The sequence below is a fragment of the Dipodomys merriami genome, unplaced genomic scaffold (assembly GCF_024711535.1).
Source record: "Dipodomys merriami isolate MVZ:Mamm:240054 unplaced genomic scaffold, mDipMer1.0.p SCAF_31, whole genome shotgun sequence".
Classification (NCBI taxonomy): Eukaryota; Metazoa; Chordata; class Mammalia; order Rodentia; family Heteromyidae; genus Dipodomys; species Dipodomys merriami.
Window position 1 is genome coordinate 9694100 of NW_027204604.1, and position 19413 is coordinate 9713512.

At 50.9% G+C, this 19413-nt stretch overlaps 1 protein-coding gene across 2 annotated transcripts in view; it reads right to left on the reverse strand.

The window, feature by feature from the left end:
* The window catches only part of Rassf5 (Ras association domain family member 5), a 65745-nt gene extending 47479 nt beyond the window's left edge, over positions 1 to 18266 (reverse strand). For both annotated transcript variants that reach the window (XM_070041637.1, XM_070041639.1), the window contains exon 1: positions 17816 to 18266. In XM_070041637.1, coding sequence (XP_069897738.1) covers positions 17816 to 18260 — 445 coding nt within the window. In that variant the 5' untranslated portion in view covers positions 18261 to 18266. The remainder of the gene's footprint in view (positions 1 to 17815) is intronic.
* Positions 18267 to 19413: the final 1147 nt, after the last annotated feature.

Below are 19413 nucleotides of genomic sequence, written 5' to 3' on the forward strand. Positions count from 1 at the left end.
CATTATTCCACAATACTGTGAAATTTAGGAAATTATTAATCACTTAATCACAATAAAAAAAAAAAAGAACCTCGGGAAAGGTAGGGAGGGAAGGGATAGTAGGGGGAAAACAATGGAGAGGGTAACAATGCTCAACAGGAAGTGTACTCATTACCTTACTCATATAACTGTAACCCTCTGTATAGTATCTTTACAATAAAAAAATTTAAAAAAAAACTATAATGCGAATAGTAGCGCTAAAGGTAGCTCTACTTCTAGAACTAGAAGGGTATTTCAGTGGTAGAATGTCCTGGGCTCAATCCTCAGTATCAAAAATTACACAAAATAAATTCTATTTGTAAACACATTTGGCCCTCTTGTTACAGTTAAAGTTTTCATTTTATGTTTTTATGTTTTGGTGAAAATGGGGATTGAATTGAAGGACTTTCCCTTCCCTCCTCCCTCCCTACCCCCATTTTCTCTCCCTATTTTTCCTTCCTTCCTTCCCCCCTCTCTCTTTCTCTCTCTTTCTTTCTTTCTTTTTTTGTCAGTCGAGGGGCTTGAACTCTGGACTTAGGAGTTATCCCTCAGCTCTTCAGCTCAAGGCTAGCGCTCTACCGCTTGAGCCACAGAAAAATCACTTCTGGTTTTCCAGTGGTTTATTGGAGATAAGAGTCTCACGGACTTTCCTGCCCAGGCTCGGTTTGAATGTGATCCTCAGATCACAGCCACTCAGCCTCCTGAGTGGCTAGGATTACAGGCGTGAGCCATCAGTGCCTGGCTTAAAAACTGCCTTTTTTTTTTTTTGGTTGTGGGGCTTGAACTCTGGGCCTGGGCGCTGATCCTCAGCTTTTCAGATCAAGGTGTGCGCTCTACCACTTGAACCACAGCACCAATTCTTTCCTCCTTTCTTTCTTTCTTTCTTTCTTTCTTTCTTTCTTTCTTTCTTTCTTTCTTTCCTCCTTTCTTCCTTTCTTTCTTTCTTTCTCTTGTTCTCTCTTTCTTTCTTTCTGCCAGTCCTAGGGCTTGAAGTCAGTCAAGGCCTGAATGCTCTCCCTTAGCTGCTTCTTCAAGTCTATGGCTCTACCACCATAGTTTACTTCTGATTTTTAAATTTTTTAAATTTTTTTGGTGGTTCATCAGAAATAAGAGTCTAATGGACTTTCTTGTCTGGGCTGGCTTTTAACAGTTGTCCTCAGATCTCAGCCTCCTGAGTAGCTAGGATTACAGGCGTGAGCCACCAGTGCCCAGCTACAACATGTTTTTGGAACAGGGCAATTCAAGGTATGTGCACCCATTAGGACCCATGAACTCAGAGGACCAAAACTTCTTTCTTGGTTTTCTCTTCCTTTTTTCCATATCTCCCTAGCTCCTAACAGATTCTCATTTGTACATGCATACATGTTTTTAGTGAGGACCAACCATTCGCCAAGCCTGTTGCTAGGATATCCAGCTACATCCAAAGATTTTGTGTAATAGAAAGACGCATAGGAAAGGGCTTCATATATACAGAGAGAAAGACTGTAATACAGACATATTCTGCTTTGTCTTACACACATATATACACATGCACACATAGAGCACTTCCAGAAAAAAATATTTTAAACTACAGTAGACAGGTTTAAAGAAAATGAAGCAACAGTAAGGAGCCATGATGTGGAATGCTGGCCAGGTGCGGAGAGAGGCGCTGTCGGCCTGAGCCTGCTCAGGAGGGGCCTCCCTGTCCCAGGCATGTGTCACTGTGCTCTGGGTGTAAGAGAGACAAAGCAGCGGAGGTTCCTGTGCCCGGGCGTCTCCACCCATCCCGGGGGGCCCCTGGGAGGACACAAGGGCTGGCCTGAGAAGTATAACAGGGGCTTCAGAAGTGAGGTACATTCTGGAAAAGGAAGGTTAAGGGCTGTATCGATTGTTTTTTAAAATATTATTTTAAAGCAGATGCCACCTCTGAGAAGGATCACCAGGTAATATAATACAGTCTCCTAGTTACCTGGAAGACATTTTTGGTGGTGTTCCACAGAACCTAAAGATACAGACAGTCAGTTTGAGAAAAAGTCCTGCCTGGGCACATGCAGACCGCAGGACAACAGAGGAAGCTGGTTCAGACGTGCAGACACAAGTGTACACGCCGGCGCAGGCGCAGAGTGGTGCCCAGCCCGAGTACCAGGAGGTCACTGGAGGCCAGGAGCAGACAGGTTCAGTCTTTTATGGGAAAGCCAGGCTGCTGCCTCCAACTGGTTTTTCTACATCTGCTTTGCTGTCACTTGCAGGCATTCAAAGTACTGACTGCCAACCAGGTGAAGCAGACTTTTCAGGGAGAATAAAAGTCAACAGATTGTGTCCGCAGCCAGGCACACACAAAGCTTCCTTGTAGCTGCATCAAATGCCAGGACCACCAAAGGCTGCAAGAGGCCCATGCCTGCTTCTCACTGACCCTCTTAACAGCCTTTTAGAGTGATATATGACTTGCTTCTTGGTGACATGCGTGCTTAGCTCCTAATGATGCCCGGTGGGCTGATCTAGCTCTGCCTGTTAATTATGTGGTGTGGTAAATTCAGTGACAGGAATTTTTCCAGAGGTGTTTAAAGGTTTCATGCCTCCCCCTCCTCTACTTTTGCCTGGGCAACCTTCAAGTCCCGTGCCTTCCCCTGAGACACAGGCAGCTCCCTTGGGACCATGTGCAAACAACAACAGCAACAAAAAGCAGATGGCAGCACTGGGGGGGTGTCCGAACTCCGTAACAGAAGCACCCAGGAAAGGGTCTGCGAGATGCCAGGCATTGAGGTGCCAGGCATCATGACAACTATTTATATTCACTATCATGTTTAATCTATCCAACACCACTTTGAGGCTGGGATTCTTTGCGCCATTTTATGTTTGGAAAAGCCAAACCTACTAGGGGAAAAGGACACTAGCAAGGAAGTGGCTAACTTTAGGATCCACACTCAAGCCTGCGGGGCTCCATGCCCCTTCTCTTCCATGCTATACCCCAGGTGCTCATGGGATCCTGCAAGGGTGGTGGAGATATTCCAGAAGTCACTGATGGCCTCCGTCCTTGAGTATCCTGTCTCCCCACCTCTTCACCTTCCACTGATAATGTCCAATGCCAGCACAAGATAAGCCAGTATAGGGGCTGGGAAGGTGGCTCAGTGGTAGAGCGCTTGCCTTGCATGCCTGAGGCCCTGGGTTCGATTCCTCAGCACCACATAAGCAAAAAGAAAAAAGCCGGAAGTGGCACTGTGGCTCAAGTGGTAGAGCACTAGCCTTGAGCTGAAGAGCTGAGGGACAGCGCCCAGACCCAGAGTTTAGGCCCCACGACCGGAAAAAAAATAAATATAAAAAAGATAAGCCGGTACGTCCTAACTGCAGTGTGGTTCTGCTCCGAACTCAGTGCTGTCACTCCGGCCTGATGATTGATTTTATTAAATCTATAGTGTGTTGGGCTGAACAGCAAAGGAGCAAGGAAATGTTCTGTTGAATAATTCTGAGGAGTGGGGGGGGGGTAATACTAGTGTTCATTTAAACAGAGAAACTCTGTAACCAATTCTCTTCCTAGTGAAGGTCACAGCAGCAGGCAATAGTCCATCGTTGAGGATTAATTATTTAGGCTAGCCAAACAACATTTATCTCCATGTGAGGATTCAGTTTACTTGAATTAAAATTCCCACTTCTCAAGAGGCAGAGCCTTAATCAGAAAAAAAAGCTATCTATCATTGTCAAGATCCTCCCTTCTTCTATTTTTTTAAAATAAACTCTATTTTTCAAACAGCCTAGAGATGACATTTCATTATTGTCCTAGCCTATGATGAACACTGTGACCCACCTTGCTCCCTACCTATTCCTAAATCTATGAAGATGGCTGCAGGATAGATGGGGTATGGAGCTCTCTGGAAAGCATAGGCACTCCAAAGATCTCCAGCTATCAAAGAGAAGACATCCAGGGCCATAGCAATGAGCAGAATCCAGTGGCAAAAGGTTCTAAACCCAGTCATACAGCAATGACCTTTGCCAAGAATCCTTCCTTCCATGAACTGCCTCATCTGTGAAACAGAGGAAAAGCCCTGGCACTCCCACTAGATCAGGATCTGCGGACAGAATGAATGCTATTAAAAACATCAACACTGCGAGTCTTTTGCAGTCAGTGCAGCAGAAATCTAAGATGCTAGAGACAGCATGGTGCAGAAGAAAACAGTCCGGGCAGGAAGGCAGGTAGGTACCTGGAATCCCAGCACCGAGGCTGTCACCAACAAGACTTTGTTGGGCTCAGGAAAAAAAGAAGAGTAGGATGTGACACCATACAGGGATCCTCTAGCTTGCTGTGAGTTTGTTATTACATCTATCCCTTCGCCCTGGGCTATCCCACGATCCTTCCCCAGCAAGAACCATTCTCATCCAACTAGTGCTTAGGAAAGGAAACGCGGGTGCAGTCTTTGCCAGAGGCAGCCTCTGGCCCTGCCAGCCTCACATGACCTCCGCTTCCCACGCAGGTGAGAAAACCTTGCAGTGCTGCTCCCTGGTCCTCCGCAGGCTGACACAGCGGCTTGGCAAGGTCTGATGTCCCTGACAGCCACAGGATGGGCAGAATGGAAAACAGCCATTCAAGGTACCGGATTCCACCAGCTCAGGAACCCTGAGGGTGACGGTCACGTGGTCCTAATTCTTACCTTAAGAAAGATCATTAAAATCCACTGCCCACAGAACTGACCACATCCTTCCCGCAGGACCATTCCACCGGAACCCAGCAAGGCAGCTCCAGCGTCCAGAGGACCAGAATTAAGCACCAGGCTGCCTGAAGGATCCCACACTCCTTTTCCATGACAAAAGCCACCAGGTGTGGGCCCTGGAAAGCCCAGCACCCCCAAGCTGGAATGGCCAGGACCTACCGCGCACCCGCCAGCCCCGGCTGTGGAGCCTCTGCTGGGTCTGGAGCTTCTCTGACAGCGAGCGGCTCTTGGGGAACCTGCGGAAGAGCCGCTGGAGGCGTGCAGTGACCGGTCCAAAGCAGGCAGCCGCCTCCTCATCCCGCCCATCGCTCATCCCGTCTACAGATCAATAGCTCTTCTCTAGGCCTGGCATCAGGAGTGAGGACCAAGTGAGTAGTCACTGGGCTCCAGGAAGGGCTCCAGGTTTCACATGACCTTGATCAGCACCCAGGCCCTGGACTCCCGCACCAGCAAAGACTGATCGACGCTGCCTTCCTCCCAGCTGAGGTCCTTTCCCCTCCTCCTCTCTCAGTGGAAAACGTTCTATTCCTGGGGCTTTTAGCTTGATAAGATAAAAATGCCCCCAACCAAACAGGCTGCTGGAGAGCCTGCCCTGAGCTTCGCTTCTCAGTCTCGCCTGTGAGTCTGAAAATCGATGGCTCCAAAGTTTTAACCGACGACAGAAGTGATCGGTTACCTCCCACCACATGCCTGGCCCAGGAGCTTGTTAATGGATTTCTTTGGGGAAGGTGGATTAATAATGCTTTACCAGCTGTATGGGCTCCTGAGGGACAGACCCGGCTAATTCACATCCTCCCATGATGAGCCGAAGCGGGGAGGGCCTGGAAGGAGGTCGAGTGGCTTGGAAGGGGTCAGACCATTTATCTGAGACAGACACCAGGACAGAGAGGAGGTGGCTGGTGAAAGCATATGATCCCGTGACCAGCAGGAGAAAAGAATAACCTCTCATGAAAAGAGCAGAAGTATTGTCTCTTGCTCTACAACAGTGCTCACTGTGTCCAGTCATTATGACCCAGAAGCAGCTGAGCTCTCACAGAAGAGTTCCTGGACAGGTTCTTGTTGCCCAGGCCAAGACAAAGTACTGCCATCCAGACAGCAGCCTTCCCTCCTGGAAGGCCCCTAGAGATTTGCCCACTGCCAGGCTGCCTAGAGAGCCCAGCCTCACCTGCCTACAACCAGTGAAAGAGGGACATGTCCTTTAACCAGAGGAAATGAGCCGCAGAAGACTCACATGCTGGCCAAAAAAAAAGCCCACATTTGGCCCCTGGTCAGCTTGCGGTAGGCCAGCACTCCAATACCCACAAGTTCAGATACACACTAAAGTGTTGCATATACAACCACCAACTTCTGGCTCAGTGTCTTCCTTGTATCATCCTCTCCAAGGTCAAAGAGAATGCTGAAGGTCATCTGCTATCAAAGGCCATATCCGAAGGCTTACTTAAGAAAATGTTCACTAGGATCCTTCAAGGTACCCCAATCACCTGCCTTTCTCATAGAAATCCTGTCTAGATCATTCTGCCTTGTAGAGGGCCTTACATCTACCCAGAGGAAAGATGGATGTGAGTGGTGTGGGCCTGTAATCCTAGCAATGACAGGAAAACTTAAATAGGTAAATCTTGGCCTGTGGGAATCAAGAGTCTATTCTGGCTGGGTGCCGGTGGCTCACACTTGTAATCCTAGCTACTCAGGAGGCTGAGATCAAAGGATCAAAGTTTAAAGCCAGCCCAGGGTCTGTGAGACTCTCATCTCCAATTAACCACCAGAAAACCAGAAGTGGCACTGTGGCTCAAAGTGGTAGAGCAAAAGGGCTCAGGGACAGTGCCCAAACCCTGAGTTCAAGCCTCATGACTTACAAATGAAAAAAAATCTATTCTGAAAAACAAGGGCAATAACCTGGATCAGCAATATCATGCCAGTCTGGTAAGCATAAGACCCTGAGTTCAAACCCTAACACTGTAAAAAGTAAACACAAAATATAGAAATAAAGTGGTATGTGCCTATAATCTCAGCTACAAGGGAGGCTGAGGCAGGAGAATCTCATTTGAGGACAACATGAAAATTGGAAAGATTCTGTTTCAAAATTTAAAAAACAAAATTAAAAGTTCTAGAAGTGTAACTAAGTGATAGAATGTTTACCTAGCATGGATGGGGCTCTGGGCTCTTCAGTATCACCAAAAGATGCCACCCTTCCTCAGACCCAGATACTAATTCTTTTTCCCTAATGCTTCCTCAGGAAAATCGGGACACCTGTGGTCCTTCTTGAGTGGCCCTTTACTTTACCAAGTAGCCTCTGCACTAGAAAAGGGTCAGAAGTAATTCCAGGTACTTGGAACCATTGAGCATGGGCTGGAAGGCTAGATTTTCTGCCCCACTCCACCTCTGACCCTGGTACCTGAGCTCTCCAAGAGACTCAAAAACTTATGCCTGGCGGGGCATAGGCGAGGGCTGCATTCCCATCTCAGCCCCCAGAGAGGAGAGAGGACATGAGTGCCGGGGAAATGTTAAAACAATGTCCCATCTAGGCTCATGGATAAGCTGACCCCTCTTCTCTTTTTCTCTTCATCAGTGCTGGGCATGGAACCCGGACCCCTGTGCATGCTTGGTAAATGCTCTACCACTCAACTACACTTCCAGAGCTGAAGTTTGTACTTACAACTTCACACTCTTGCTCACTCTACCATTTGAGCCCACTTTTCTACTTCTGGCTTTTTGCTGATAACTTGTAAAGAGTCTCTTGGATTTGTCTGCCTGGGCTGGCTTCAAATCATGATCCTCAGATCTTAGTCTTCTGAGTATCTAGGATCATAGGCAAGAGCCACTGGCACTGGCTTCCAGAGCTGTTCCTTGAACAGGTTAAGCCATAGGGGAAGCCAGCAGAAAAGAATTCTAAGAGACTGGAGACAGGGCTTTGGGACACACTACAGTATCCCTGATCCATCGGAAAGTGGGTAGACTTTGTCCTACAGTGTAGTCTAGGAGAATGTGTGTGGTCATCTCTTGCTGCCACTGATGCCCAAGCACTGACCTGGTCATCCCCATGCTAAAGGCAGTCCAGAAAGGGAAAAACAGAATTTGAAGCAACCTCTTTCATCATCTTAAGGGCTGGGGATATGATATAGCCTCACCTCCAGACACCCCATTTATGTAAAAACAGATTGCTTTTAAAAACACTCACCAGCAGGACAGGCCTTCGCTCAGAGCGTACACAATCCTTCCTCTCAAGTCTCAAGTTACAGCTAGATGGAGTCTGTGTTCCATTTACATGGCAAGGCATCTCTGAGGCTGTCTGCATTGTTAATACTTTCCTCAGTTTCAGAAAGCATATAATGATTGCAACAGAAAACATCAAACCTTCCACTTCCCTTCCGCTTGGATTGGAAATGCAGCCACCTCCGAGTGAGTGAGTGAGCGAGCAAGTGAGCAAGCCAGGGCAGCAGACAATGATACCTGCTCCCGGAGGTGAGGCTGCCCTAGGGGAGTATGCAGAGTTCAGATGGAGACTTTTCCAGATGTGCCGTCTCTCCCATACCACTGCCGGGGAGTACAGCCAGAGATCTATAATATAGACCTGTTTATTCTCCATCCCCTATCCTAGTCTTTTTTACCCCAGCTCTCCTCTCTGGGATGCAGACTGCTAATTCTTCTTTGGTTCCTCACTCTGTCACAAATTCTGACAGCTGGGTCATGGCGAGGGAGAGGCATGGAATACAAGAAGGTCTGCCTGCTTTTCTACACCCACCCACCCCTGCACATCCCTAACACCAATGAACTATAGATTCTCCTGCTGGCTCACTGATCCCTGAACTCACTCTCTTTTTATTCTGTATCTATTATCATTGTTATCATCATCATCATCTTGGACATTTCTTTTCTTTTCTTTTCTTTTTGTGTGTGCTAATACTGGGGCTTGAACTCAAGGGCCCAAGCTCTGACTTGGCATGTATATTCAAGGCTAATGCTCTACCACTTTGAGGTACAGTTTCACTTCTGTTGTTTTTTTTTCCCCCTAGTTAATTGGAGGTAAGAGTGGTGTAGACTTTTCTACCCAGGCTGGCTTGAACCTCAATCCTTAAATCTCAGCCTCCTGAGTAGCTGGGATTACAGAGAGGAGCCACCTGAGCCTCCCTTGTGGCATCAACATGGATTGGCAGAAGGGAGGCATATGAATAAGGAAACTCAACCAGGTATGACCAACGATGCCAGCTCAGGAGGCAGAATGCTTTGCTGATGTCCTTTTGGCTAGGGGGACGGGAGATGTCACTTGACTTCCTTGAAGGCTGCATTTCCTCATCTGTGAAAGGCCGTGATTAAGCCACCCCCACCCACTGCACATAGATGGCACATGTGACAATGCTCTTAATACAGCCATGTGGGGTAAACATTCCCTCTGCGCCTACCAGCTCCTAGCCATTCCTACCTCTTTCTATGCCACAGGGCGCTCTCATCTCAGCAGATTCCCAGAACACAACGTGCATCTTCAGCCAACTCAATGATAACCCCCTTTCCCAGATCTAACATCCAACAGAAGCAAAACATAAGAGGATTATGTGTGTGTGTGTGTGTGTGTGTGTGTGTGTGTGTGTGTCTGTGTGTGTGTGTCTGTGTGTGTCTGTGTGTGCACATGCCAGCACTAGGGCTTACACTCAGGGCTTCATAATCTCCTTAGCTATTTTGCTTAAAGCTGGCATTCTACCATTTGAGCCATGCCCCCACTTCCAGCTTTTTTGCTAGTTAATTGGAAATAAGTTTTAAGGACTTTAATTCCAGGTTGGCTTCTAACCTCAATCCTCACATCTCAACCTCCTGAGTAGCTAGGATTATACTTGTGAGCCATCAGTGCCTGGTATAAAAGAGTATTTTTAAAAAAAGAAAAGAAAAACAATATTGTTTTAGTATTAGGCCTGATCTCATGAGCCTGTGGGCCAATTCTGTCAAGGTGTCTGTAAACTGAGTTTGAATTCTCCAGCAGCCCCAGACAATAGCCACTATGGACATATGGATAAGACCAACCCTGCCCCAGAAATGTGTTTGTTCAAGAGGTAGGGAGGGGGGCAGGGCCGAGCAGGGTTCCTCCGCTAAATAGTAAACATGGCCCAGCCTTGCTTCAGTCACAGGTGACTGTCCCACTTAGCCACCTGCCGGCCCATCCAGTGACACACAAGAATGGGCAGACTGGACATAGAACACCACCCTCTGACAATCCCTCAGTCCAATGCCATCCTTGTGTCTTCCAATGGACCAGGCCAGTCGGTTCAGGTAGAAAATCAGGATCCACACGCCTGTAATCCTAGCTACTCAGGAGGCTGAGATCTGAGGATTGCAGTTCAAAGCCAGCTCAGGCAGGAAAGTCCCTGAGACTCTTATCTCCAAAAAACCACTCAGAAAACTGGAAGTGGTGCTGTGGCTCAAGTGGTAGAGCACTAGCCTTGAGCTGAAGAGCTGAGGGACAGTGCTCAGGCCCAGAGTTCAAGCCCTGTGACTGAGGAAAGAAAGAAAGAAAGAAAGGAAGAAAGAAAGAAAGAAAGGAAGGAAGGAAGGAAGGAAGGAAGGAAGGAAGGAAGAAAGAAAGAAAGAAAGAAAGGAAGGAAGGAAGAAAGAAAGAAAGGAAGGAAGGAAGGAAGGAAGGAAGGAAGGAAGGAAGGAAGGAAGGAAGAAAGAAAGAAAAAGAAAGAAAGAAAGAAAGAAAGAAAGGAAGGAAGGAAGAAAAGAAAGAAAGAAAGAAAGAAAGAAAGAAAGAAAGAAGGGAGGGAGGGAGGGAGAAAGAAAGAGAGAAGTGAAGGAAGGAAGGTAGAAGGAAGGAAGGGAGGGAGGGAGGGAGGAAGGAAGGAAGGAAGGAAGGAAGGAAGGAAGGAAGGAAGGAATAGAAAAGAAAAGAAAATCTGGAATCAGGTGCTGGTAGCTCATGCCTCTAATCCTACCTACTCAGAAGGCTGAGATGTGAGGATCGATGTCCGAAGCCAGCCTGAGAAGAAAAGCCTATGAAACTCTTATCTCCATTTAACCAGCAAAAAGCTAAAGCTGGAACCGTGGCTCAAATGGTAGTGTCTGCCTTGAGTGAAAAAGATGCCAAGTGAGAGACCCAGAGTTCAAGCCCCCAAAATATCAAGAATGGAAAAGAAAACCTGGGATCTGCTTCAGCTTCCAGGGGTCAGCAGACCCCTCAGCCAAGAAAAGTTATTCTCCATCCTGTATGTCCTCTGTGCCAGGGGCCACTCCATGTGCCTCCTCTTCCCTCTCTTAAGGGAGGAAAAAAGACCCAAATCCTATAGATTTCCCTGTGGATGCGGCTCTCGTGTACTTTCTCTACTTAGGAACTACAAGCAGGCTAGAAGAGGGCAGCGTGGATGTACAGCGTGGATGTACAGGCCTCGGAGTCTCCCAGACCTCTCTCCTCAGCACAGCATGTAGTGCTCAGAGAAACCAAATACACCTCCCCTTTATCCCCACCCCCCCCAGCTGTGAGGCAAGTTAGCCTTGACTTGGAGACAGGAGTACTGTATCTATCAGCAAAGACTTATATAGTAAAAGAGAGCACCATAGGGAAAAATAGGAAAGGAAGGAGAAACATCTCTGTCTTTGCGTGAAGATGAGAGTTCGCCAGCACTCATCTATTCCACCAAGGCCTTGGCTCCAAGGATCACGCCTTCTGCCTTATCTGACGTCATCACCTCAGCCTCCTCATTCTTTCCCCTAAAACCCAAAGTCTGGCTCTGCTCCCCTCCCAACCCTGAGCTCCAGCCTGGACACAGGGAGAGAAGTCTGCCAAAACTCTTAGGAAAAAAAAAAAATACAAAACCCCAAAGTGACTAAATGCAAAACCATCTCTCCAGTCAGGGCTGGCCTTTGCAGTCAGCTGCCGCCAGCACTTCCTGACCCAGCCAGCGGAGAGCACGAACAGCCTTGAGGAAGGGTGGGTGGCTAAGGCACAGAAGCCAAGAGGGGAGACTGAAGCTGAGGGTGAGCAGGGAGCACCCGCAGCATCCTGGGCTGGGAGAGGAGGCTGCAGGAATGGGTGTTCACATGCTTTGACACCCACAGATACCCACCCTCCAGACAGACTTTGCCATCCCAGGAATGTGAGCAGGAAGGGCTTTTGATGATGTCAGACACAGCTTTACAGGTTCCTCATTGGTCTTAATAATACCCTCTGCAGGGTAAACTGAAGAGAGAGGGAGGGTGTGGAGAGCCAGAGGGAGCCCCTCTGGGCGAGCACTTGGGTGCAGGACCCACCCATAGCTGTGCCATGCCAGCCCTCTGAGAGAGGAGGGCTGGCACAGGGCCCACAGGTTGGCAGACCTGTTTGAATTATCCCTATCTGAGAGATCCTGACCTTACTTCGGCTCCTCCCAAGGTGGACAGGTAAGTCCTGGGCAGGTGCGATCGTGGCAGAGGCATTCCTGCAACTTGACCTCCTGAGTTATTCTGAAGATGAAGCAAGCATGAAACCCTTGGGCTCCTCAAAGCAAAGGCACTAGTGACATGTAGAGAATTCTTCCTGGATTCATTCTCAGACCTGGGCTGGGCCTGGCCTGAGACTGACCCACACATACTTCACCCACACATAGAAGATGGCTCCCTGACAGTTTGAATTTGCTCCACCAGGCAGGTAGGGTCTTTGGGGACAGGGCTGGAGTGGTTTTTCTGTCACTCAGGGCCTACCAGACAGGCCTGGCACAGGCTGATCCAACAGCAAACTTAGGGAAAAGAGAGGAAATCTCAGGCAGAGCCCTCAGTGCTGAGGGGAGATGTCAATTTGCTTCCATCTAATAACTCTGCAGGATCAGCAGGCGCATGCACACATTCATTACCAAGTCTAATTAGGCTGGCAGACAAGTGGCATTAATCATTTTTGACTGTACCTGGGATTCGAGCCCCCCATACTCCCATAATCAGAAAATTTCATGCTCTGATGAATGGGGGGAAATGAAGCTCACATTTAATCCTTTCACTTTTCATCTTTTGAGAAGACAGGAAGCAGGAAGGGGAGGAAAAATGGGGGAGTGTGTGTGTGTTGAAGATTGGAGGAGAGGCTCAGCTTCTGGAAAACATGCCATTGTCCAACATCTCTGTGCCCCCTCACACACACCCTCCCAAAGGCCATGTTTCCATGAAGAAGACCCCAATTAGACCCCAGACGAGAAGAGGGGCTGAGGATGGGAGACTGCCACCATCCTTACCAACAAAACATTCATTTCTGCAGGCTTCATTTTCCTAGCTTCCAAAGCCAAACGTGGGTCTAAACCAAGAAAAACACAAGCCACACACACCAGCACCACACTGTGTACTAAACAAACACCTTCCAAGTGCCCAAGGCAAATACAGAAGCCGGCGGGACCGCAAAGAACCACTTCCAAGATGCCTGTGATGAAGACCTCCCTCTGTTGCCCGGAAAGTCATTGCCAGTGTCCCCCAGAACCCACAAATAGGGCCAGGCCAGGCTGTCACATGGGCAGTGCCAGTCCTGTAGAAGGTTGGGCGAAACCCAACAAGAGCTAGGGAGGTTGGCCAAGGAGCCCTGGGGAACACTAGCCAGGCTTGATAGGGAAGTCATTGTGCCACCCTGAGGACTTCACAGCAAACACCTGCACTCGCACCATAATTAAAGTCTATAGCCAGAGAGGGAGGTCAGGGCACTGAAGCCCCAGGGCCCCCATTCCAACCCAATCATAACACGTCACGGTTCCAAATACCTGTCTCTTCAGTAAGACTGACTGCGTTGTAGATATGTGACACTTACTGACAACGTAAAGGGCCATCTGTGCCGCTCCGCCTGAGCGTGGTAGTTCACCTGGGTTTCCCTAAGCCAGGAGGGCTGCCATACACACACCAAAAAAAGGGAAAGAATGGTAAAAGGCCAGCTCTAAATGCCTTCCACAGAACAAAGGGTACACGACCCAGAAGGGATCCTCTGTGAGAACAAAGCCCAAGTGCAGCTGGTGAGTTTCTTGGGTTATTTGCTGTTGATGGTTCAAGGCTGGAAATGGATCCTCGTCATAATCATTCCACCCCAAACATACACCCGTGTCACAGCACCATTTTCCTGGATGCTTCCCCCCTTCCCTGCTTCTCTCCCTCCATCTATATGCACAAATCCCCTCCTGGGGTTCCTTCTCTAACCAGCATGATGTCTCTCATTCCCCCAAATCAGTATTAGTGCTGAACTTTCTTCTTAGCAAACCCAGCATTAAGCAGAACTCAGAGGCTTTGAAGCAGGGATAAGCTTAAGTTGGGCAGATAGTGCGAATATGATCTTCTAAAGTTTCTTTAACCAAAGCCCACTTGACCAATGTGGCTCCACTCAGTGTCAGCACCGATGCAGACCGGTGTCATCCACGTACCCATTGCCCTTCTGCTTGTCTCCAACAGCTGGGGGGTGGAATAGTACAAACACCGGGACTGTTACCTTGTGAAATGATGCCTGGCACTTTCCTGGGGTCGAGTGGTACACAAAGAACCCGTCACAAAAGAGTCTCAGCCACTGGCGCGCTGTGAAGATGCTCCTCAGCCAGAGGCCGCTGCATCCTCCCGTGAACACTGAACAGGACGCCATACCCAGGACACACTGAGGGCCCAAACTTGCTGGGCACTTCTCTCCTCCCCTCCTCCCTCAACTGAGCAATCCAGCAGAGTTGGAACACAGCACCTGCCGCTTGGAGAGATAATTCAAAAAGTGTCACCAGCTCAGGCTGATACAGCCCTTGAGTGGCGGGGGACAGTTGTCACCTTCATGCTGAATTAAACATTCATATTGTATTTTGCCTTGTCCTCTTCTAAGCACTTTACATATTCAGGATAAATCCACTGAAGTCTTACATTAACAAGACAATTTTTTTCTCCCCTCAACCCCACCTTTTTTTTTTTTTTTTGGATGATAGTTCTAGGGCTTGCAGGACCTGGGCACTGTTCCTTAGCTTTTTTCACTCAAGGCTGGTGCTCTACCACTTAAGCCACCCCTGGCTTTTTTTCTGGCTTTTTTCCCTAGTAAATTGGAGATAAGAGTCTCATGGACTTTTCTGCCCAAACCTCAATCCTCAGATGTCAGCCTCCTCTGTAGCTAGGATTACAGATGGGAGTCACCATTTTTTGAAAACAAAGAAACAGAAGAGACAGATGCACAACATCACACAAAACAAGGTGGCGGTCAGGACTCCATCCCAGGACTTTCCTCCCTGAACCCCATGAGGTTTTGGTCCTTCCTTTTCAAAATAAAGATAAAATAAATCAACTCTGCCTTGAAATTAGACCTTCAATTTAAAAGCGGGGTGCTTGAGCCTGGCATCGATGGCTCATATCTGTAATCCTAGTTTCTCAAGGGGCTGAGATCTGAGTAGCATGGGTCAAAGCCAGCCCAAGCAAGAAATTTCATGAGACTCTTATTTCCAACTAACCACTTAAAAATTGAAAGTGCTAACGCTGTGGTCCAACTGGTAGAGTGCTATCCTGCAATACAAACTCTCAGGAACAGTGCCCAGACCCTGAATTCAAACCCCAGGAGCACGCATGCGCACGCATGTATATATACACACACACACACACACACACACACACACACACACACACACACACACACACACACACACATCAGGATTCTTGGTGGGTATGGCCTGCCAGCCAAACTTGTACATTAGAACATTTCTCAACTTTTTCCAGCCAACACAGCTCACGCTTAGTTAAATATTAATAACAACAAACAGAGACCTCTCTAGAGCCCCTTGATTCCAGTTCTGCCTCTTTTCTGGTATTCAGCTATCACTAGTTGGTATTAAACTAACTATGTAGCCCAAGAAAGGACTTTGTAGCCAGGGGTAGTGGCACATGCCTGTAATCCCAGCCACACAGGAAGCAGAGTCAGGGTGATATGAGTTCAAGTAAACCTAGGCAAGACAGTGAGAATTATAATTACAAATAAAAATGAGAGGGCTGGGGGTGTAGCTCAAATGATAAAGTACTTGTGTGACATATACAATGTTCAACCCACAGTACCATTTAAAAAAAAGTAGCCAATGGACTTTCCTAATCATACACAACGTACTAGATACTGTCTGCACCTAGTTTTTCTGTCCCTAAATTTTTTTATAACCTCAGCAAGGGAAAGAAACAACTCTAATGCAATGTGAGGATTTAATCTGGAACATTATAGAGATGCTCACACACATACCTCATTACCACAAACCAAAAACAACCATAAAGTTCTGTGCAAATTTTCCTACGATTGATATGTCCTTAAAAGTCTAAATACAAACAAGAACGCAGATTTCCTGGGAGTTGAGCACAATAAGACCCATCCAGTGAGGACACAGCCTCTCCTAGGTTAGGGGTGAAGTAAAGCACCCAGGACCACTGGGAAAGTGAGAGCAGGCATCTTTTTTTAAGGGCAGGAGGCATTAGATTCTCCTGTGAGGTCAGAGACATTTACCAGGCCTTCTGTACACAAATGGACCTCTGTAACTTTTACTTTTTCCTTCTTAACTGGCACCTGCACTGAGGTGGAGTGTGTGTGTGTGTGTGTGTGTGTGTGTGTGAGTGTGTGTGTGTGCGTGTGTGTGTGCCAGTACTGTGGCTTGAACTCAGGGTTCTGTCCCTTGGCTTTTTGCTCAAGGCAAGGGCTCTACCACTTGAGGCACAGCTCCACTTCTGGCTTTTCTTGGGGGTGGTTAAGTGGAGATAAAAGTCTCATAGCCTTTCCTGTCCCGTGATGCTGTCTTTGGACCATGATCCTCAGATCTCAGCCTCTTGGGTGGCTAGGATTACAAGCAGGAGCCACCTGCACCTGGCTTGGGCTCTGAGTCCTGACAGGAAGATCAGGATCAGTTTCAATGCAGTCATCCCCTTCCACTGCCCCTGGTTTAGAGTCCGAACTCTCCTTCCCGGCAGCCAGCTGCAGGAGGAGGCACACGAAGCCCCTCAATTACCCACTGCCCAGAGAGGAAAGGTAGGGCTTTCCCGACAAGGGCTGGGATGGAGCTGCTGCAGCTGGCCAGCGCTGCCGCAGGAGCTGTGGGGCTGCTGATGTGGGGGAAGGGCTCTTGTGAAAGATGCAAACCACAATCCATTCCCAGAGATGCTTGCCATTGTCTGCGCTTAGTGCTTTGGATATTTAAAGTGTCTACATACACACAGGGCTCTGGATCTCCTCTGTTAAGGTAGCAACAGCAAATGCACCGCTTGGAGGAGGTGGGGGGGGGGACACACATATTAAAGGAATACACACATCTCATTGCAAGAGGAAAAAACAATATATGCCAAGAAGGTTGCGGCTCTGATCAGAAAAATCTCCACACTGGGTGCCCAGTGTTTCACAGTCAGGACTGAGAAGAGCCCGCCTCAGGAGGCAACTGGAGGGGCACCGGGGAGGAAGGGTCCTTGCAGGGGTCACCCTGGGGCAGGGTGGAGCGTGATGTGAGGGAGGATGCAGGAACCTAGGAGAAGATCGACGAGGTGGCAGGGCACAGCCCCAACCCTGGAGCAGAATCCCAAGGGGTCAGAAGTGGAAAGCAGGAGGGGGGGCACACGCAGGCTCCCGGGGACCTCGGGTTCTCCTGCCCTCACAGTCCGTTTCCATCCAAAGTCTAGCTGCATCATCTCCTCCCTGTGCCGACAGAGTTCCAGCCGGGACCACAGGCGGACATTTCCCCCACTCCCTGTACCGCACAGAGGTCAAGTAATCACCTCGGCATCTACCGCTTCCAAGAACTTACAAACTAAAACCAAAGGTGCCACCGAATGACCTTGTGGGCTGACCATCAACTCCAACGCGGAGCTCGCACGCTGGCATGAAGGGGGCTGGGACACGCACCTGTCAGCAGAGAGGTGTTTGTGGAGCTTACGGCATACCCTCACTGGGCGGGGGGCAGTCACTACAGGGTACCAGGCTGGGGGGGGGGGTAGGAGCAGAGCATCCTTAGGGATCACCTGTCTTGATGCTGGGTCTCCCCTGGAGCCACAGGGGGCAGTGCCCCTTGCCACCCCCCCCCGCAGCCCCGCGCCCCGACCCCCCGCCCCCGCAGCCCCGCGCCCTGGCCCCGCGCCCCTCCCCAGCCCGCCCTCCCCGCAGCCCCTCGCCCGGCGCCCGCGCCCCGGCCCCGCGCCCCTCCCCACCCCGCCCCGGTACTCACGGGCGCAGCGCAGCGCCGGCCGCAGCACCTCGCGTCCGCACAGGTCGCACCAGCCCGGCGCGCCCGGCAGCGCCAGCTCCACGAAGCGGTGGCCCTCGCCTCGTTCGGCCGGGACGCGGGGATCGTGCGGCTGCTCGAAGATGCTCCGCACGTCGCGGGGCCGGGGCGCTCCAGGCCGCCGCCGCAGTCTCGGCTGCAGCCCAGGCCGGAGAGGGCGAGCGGGGCGCGAAGCCCGGGGCTGGGGTTCCGAGCCTCCCCGGGGTGCTCTCCGCGCGCCGCGCCCCTCGTGCGCCCCGGGCGTCGTGGAGAGGGGCGCGGGGACGCAGCGGCGCGACGGGCGGCCGGGGGGCGGCGACTCCGCGCCGCTCAGGCTCTGCAGATAACGCGGCGGTTCGGGGTCCAAGAGCAGCGGGTAGGGGCGCTGCCCGATGGCCGGGGACGCCATGGCTAAGAGCCCGGGGGCGGCGGCCGCCGGAGCTGCGGGCGGACGCGCGGGCGGCGCGAGGACTCCCGAGCCGGCCCGAGAGAAGGGGCGGCGCCGGCCGAGCGCGCTTTTAAAGGGACCGCAGCCCGCGGGGCGGGACGAGGGCGGGGCGGGGGCGGGGCGGCGCCGGAGCGGCAGCGACCGCGACCCGTGAGAACCACCGACGCGGCCTGGGCTGGGGGCGCAGGGGGCGGACCAGAGCCAGTAGGGGTTTAGGGGCGCCTGCTGCGGATGAGGGGGAGGCAACCCCGACTACCCGGGCCGTGTAGGATTCTGCCCTGGTCAAGGTTCCCTGCGGCTCTCCACTCTGAGGGCGCACGTTCCTGGAGGGGCTTCGGTCCCCATCCCTGCTCCCTGTCTCTCCACACCCCCCTCGCCCCCTGCCCTGCCCAGGAGAGGCGCAGACCGAGAATGGGGCCTAAGCAGGGTCCACCGTCCACGCTGCGGGCGCCTCCGACCCCCACCCCTCGTCTCGACTGGGTTCGGGGGTCCCTGCGCACCTCCCCAGCCCGGCTGCGCGCAGCCCCCTTCCCGGGCGAGCCCCGCGCGGGCCGGGGATGTCCCCCCGGCGCGAGTCGCGTGACGGAGGCGGAGGGACGCGCGCGGCCGGACGCTGGCCGCGGGAAGCCGCGCCCGCCCGCCCACTGTGGGGCTTTCGCTCTGGCTGGATTTCCCCTCCCGCAGTAGCCCTGCCCGGTAGGGTATTCCTCTTTCCCGGAAAACGGGGGGTCGCGGCGGTTATACCTGGTTTGTACCTAGATCGTGATCCCGTGGACCCTTCTCTTTGGCTGCGTGAGTCGTTGTGGAGGAAGTACTAGCCTTCTCCCCCCCCGCCAAACGCACCACTTTGTGCCTGCTGTGGGAAGTTCACCTGTGGGTCCCCCGTCGACCAGAGGCAGCGCTTGCGTCCCGAGCTGTGCGGCTCTGCTGTCACCACGGTGTGTGCGGGTAGTGGGGCTTGAACTCAGGGTCTAGGGACTGACCCTTAGCTTTTGCACTCAAGAATAGCACTCCACCACTTGAGCCACGGCTCCGCTCCCTGCTTTTTTTTTTTCCTTGCTGGTTAGTTGGAGATAAGAGTCTCCTGGACTTGCCAGTCCGTGCTGGCTCTGAA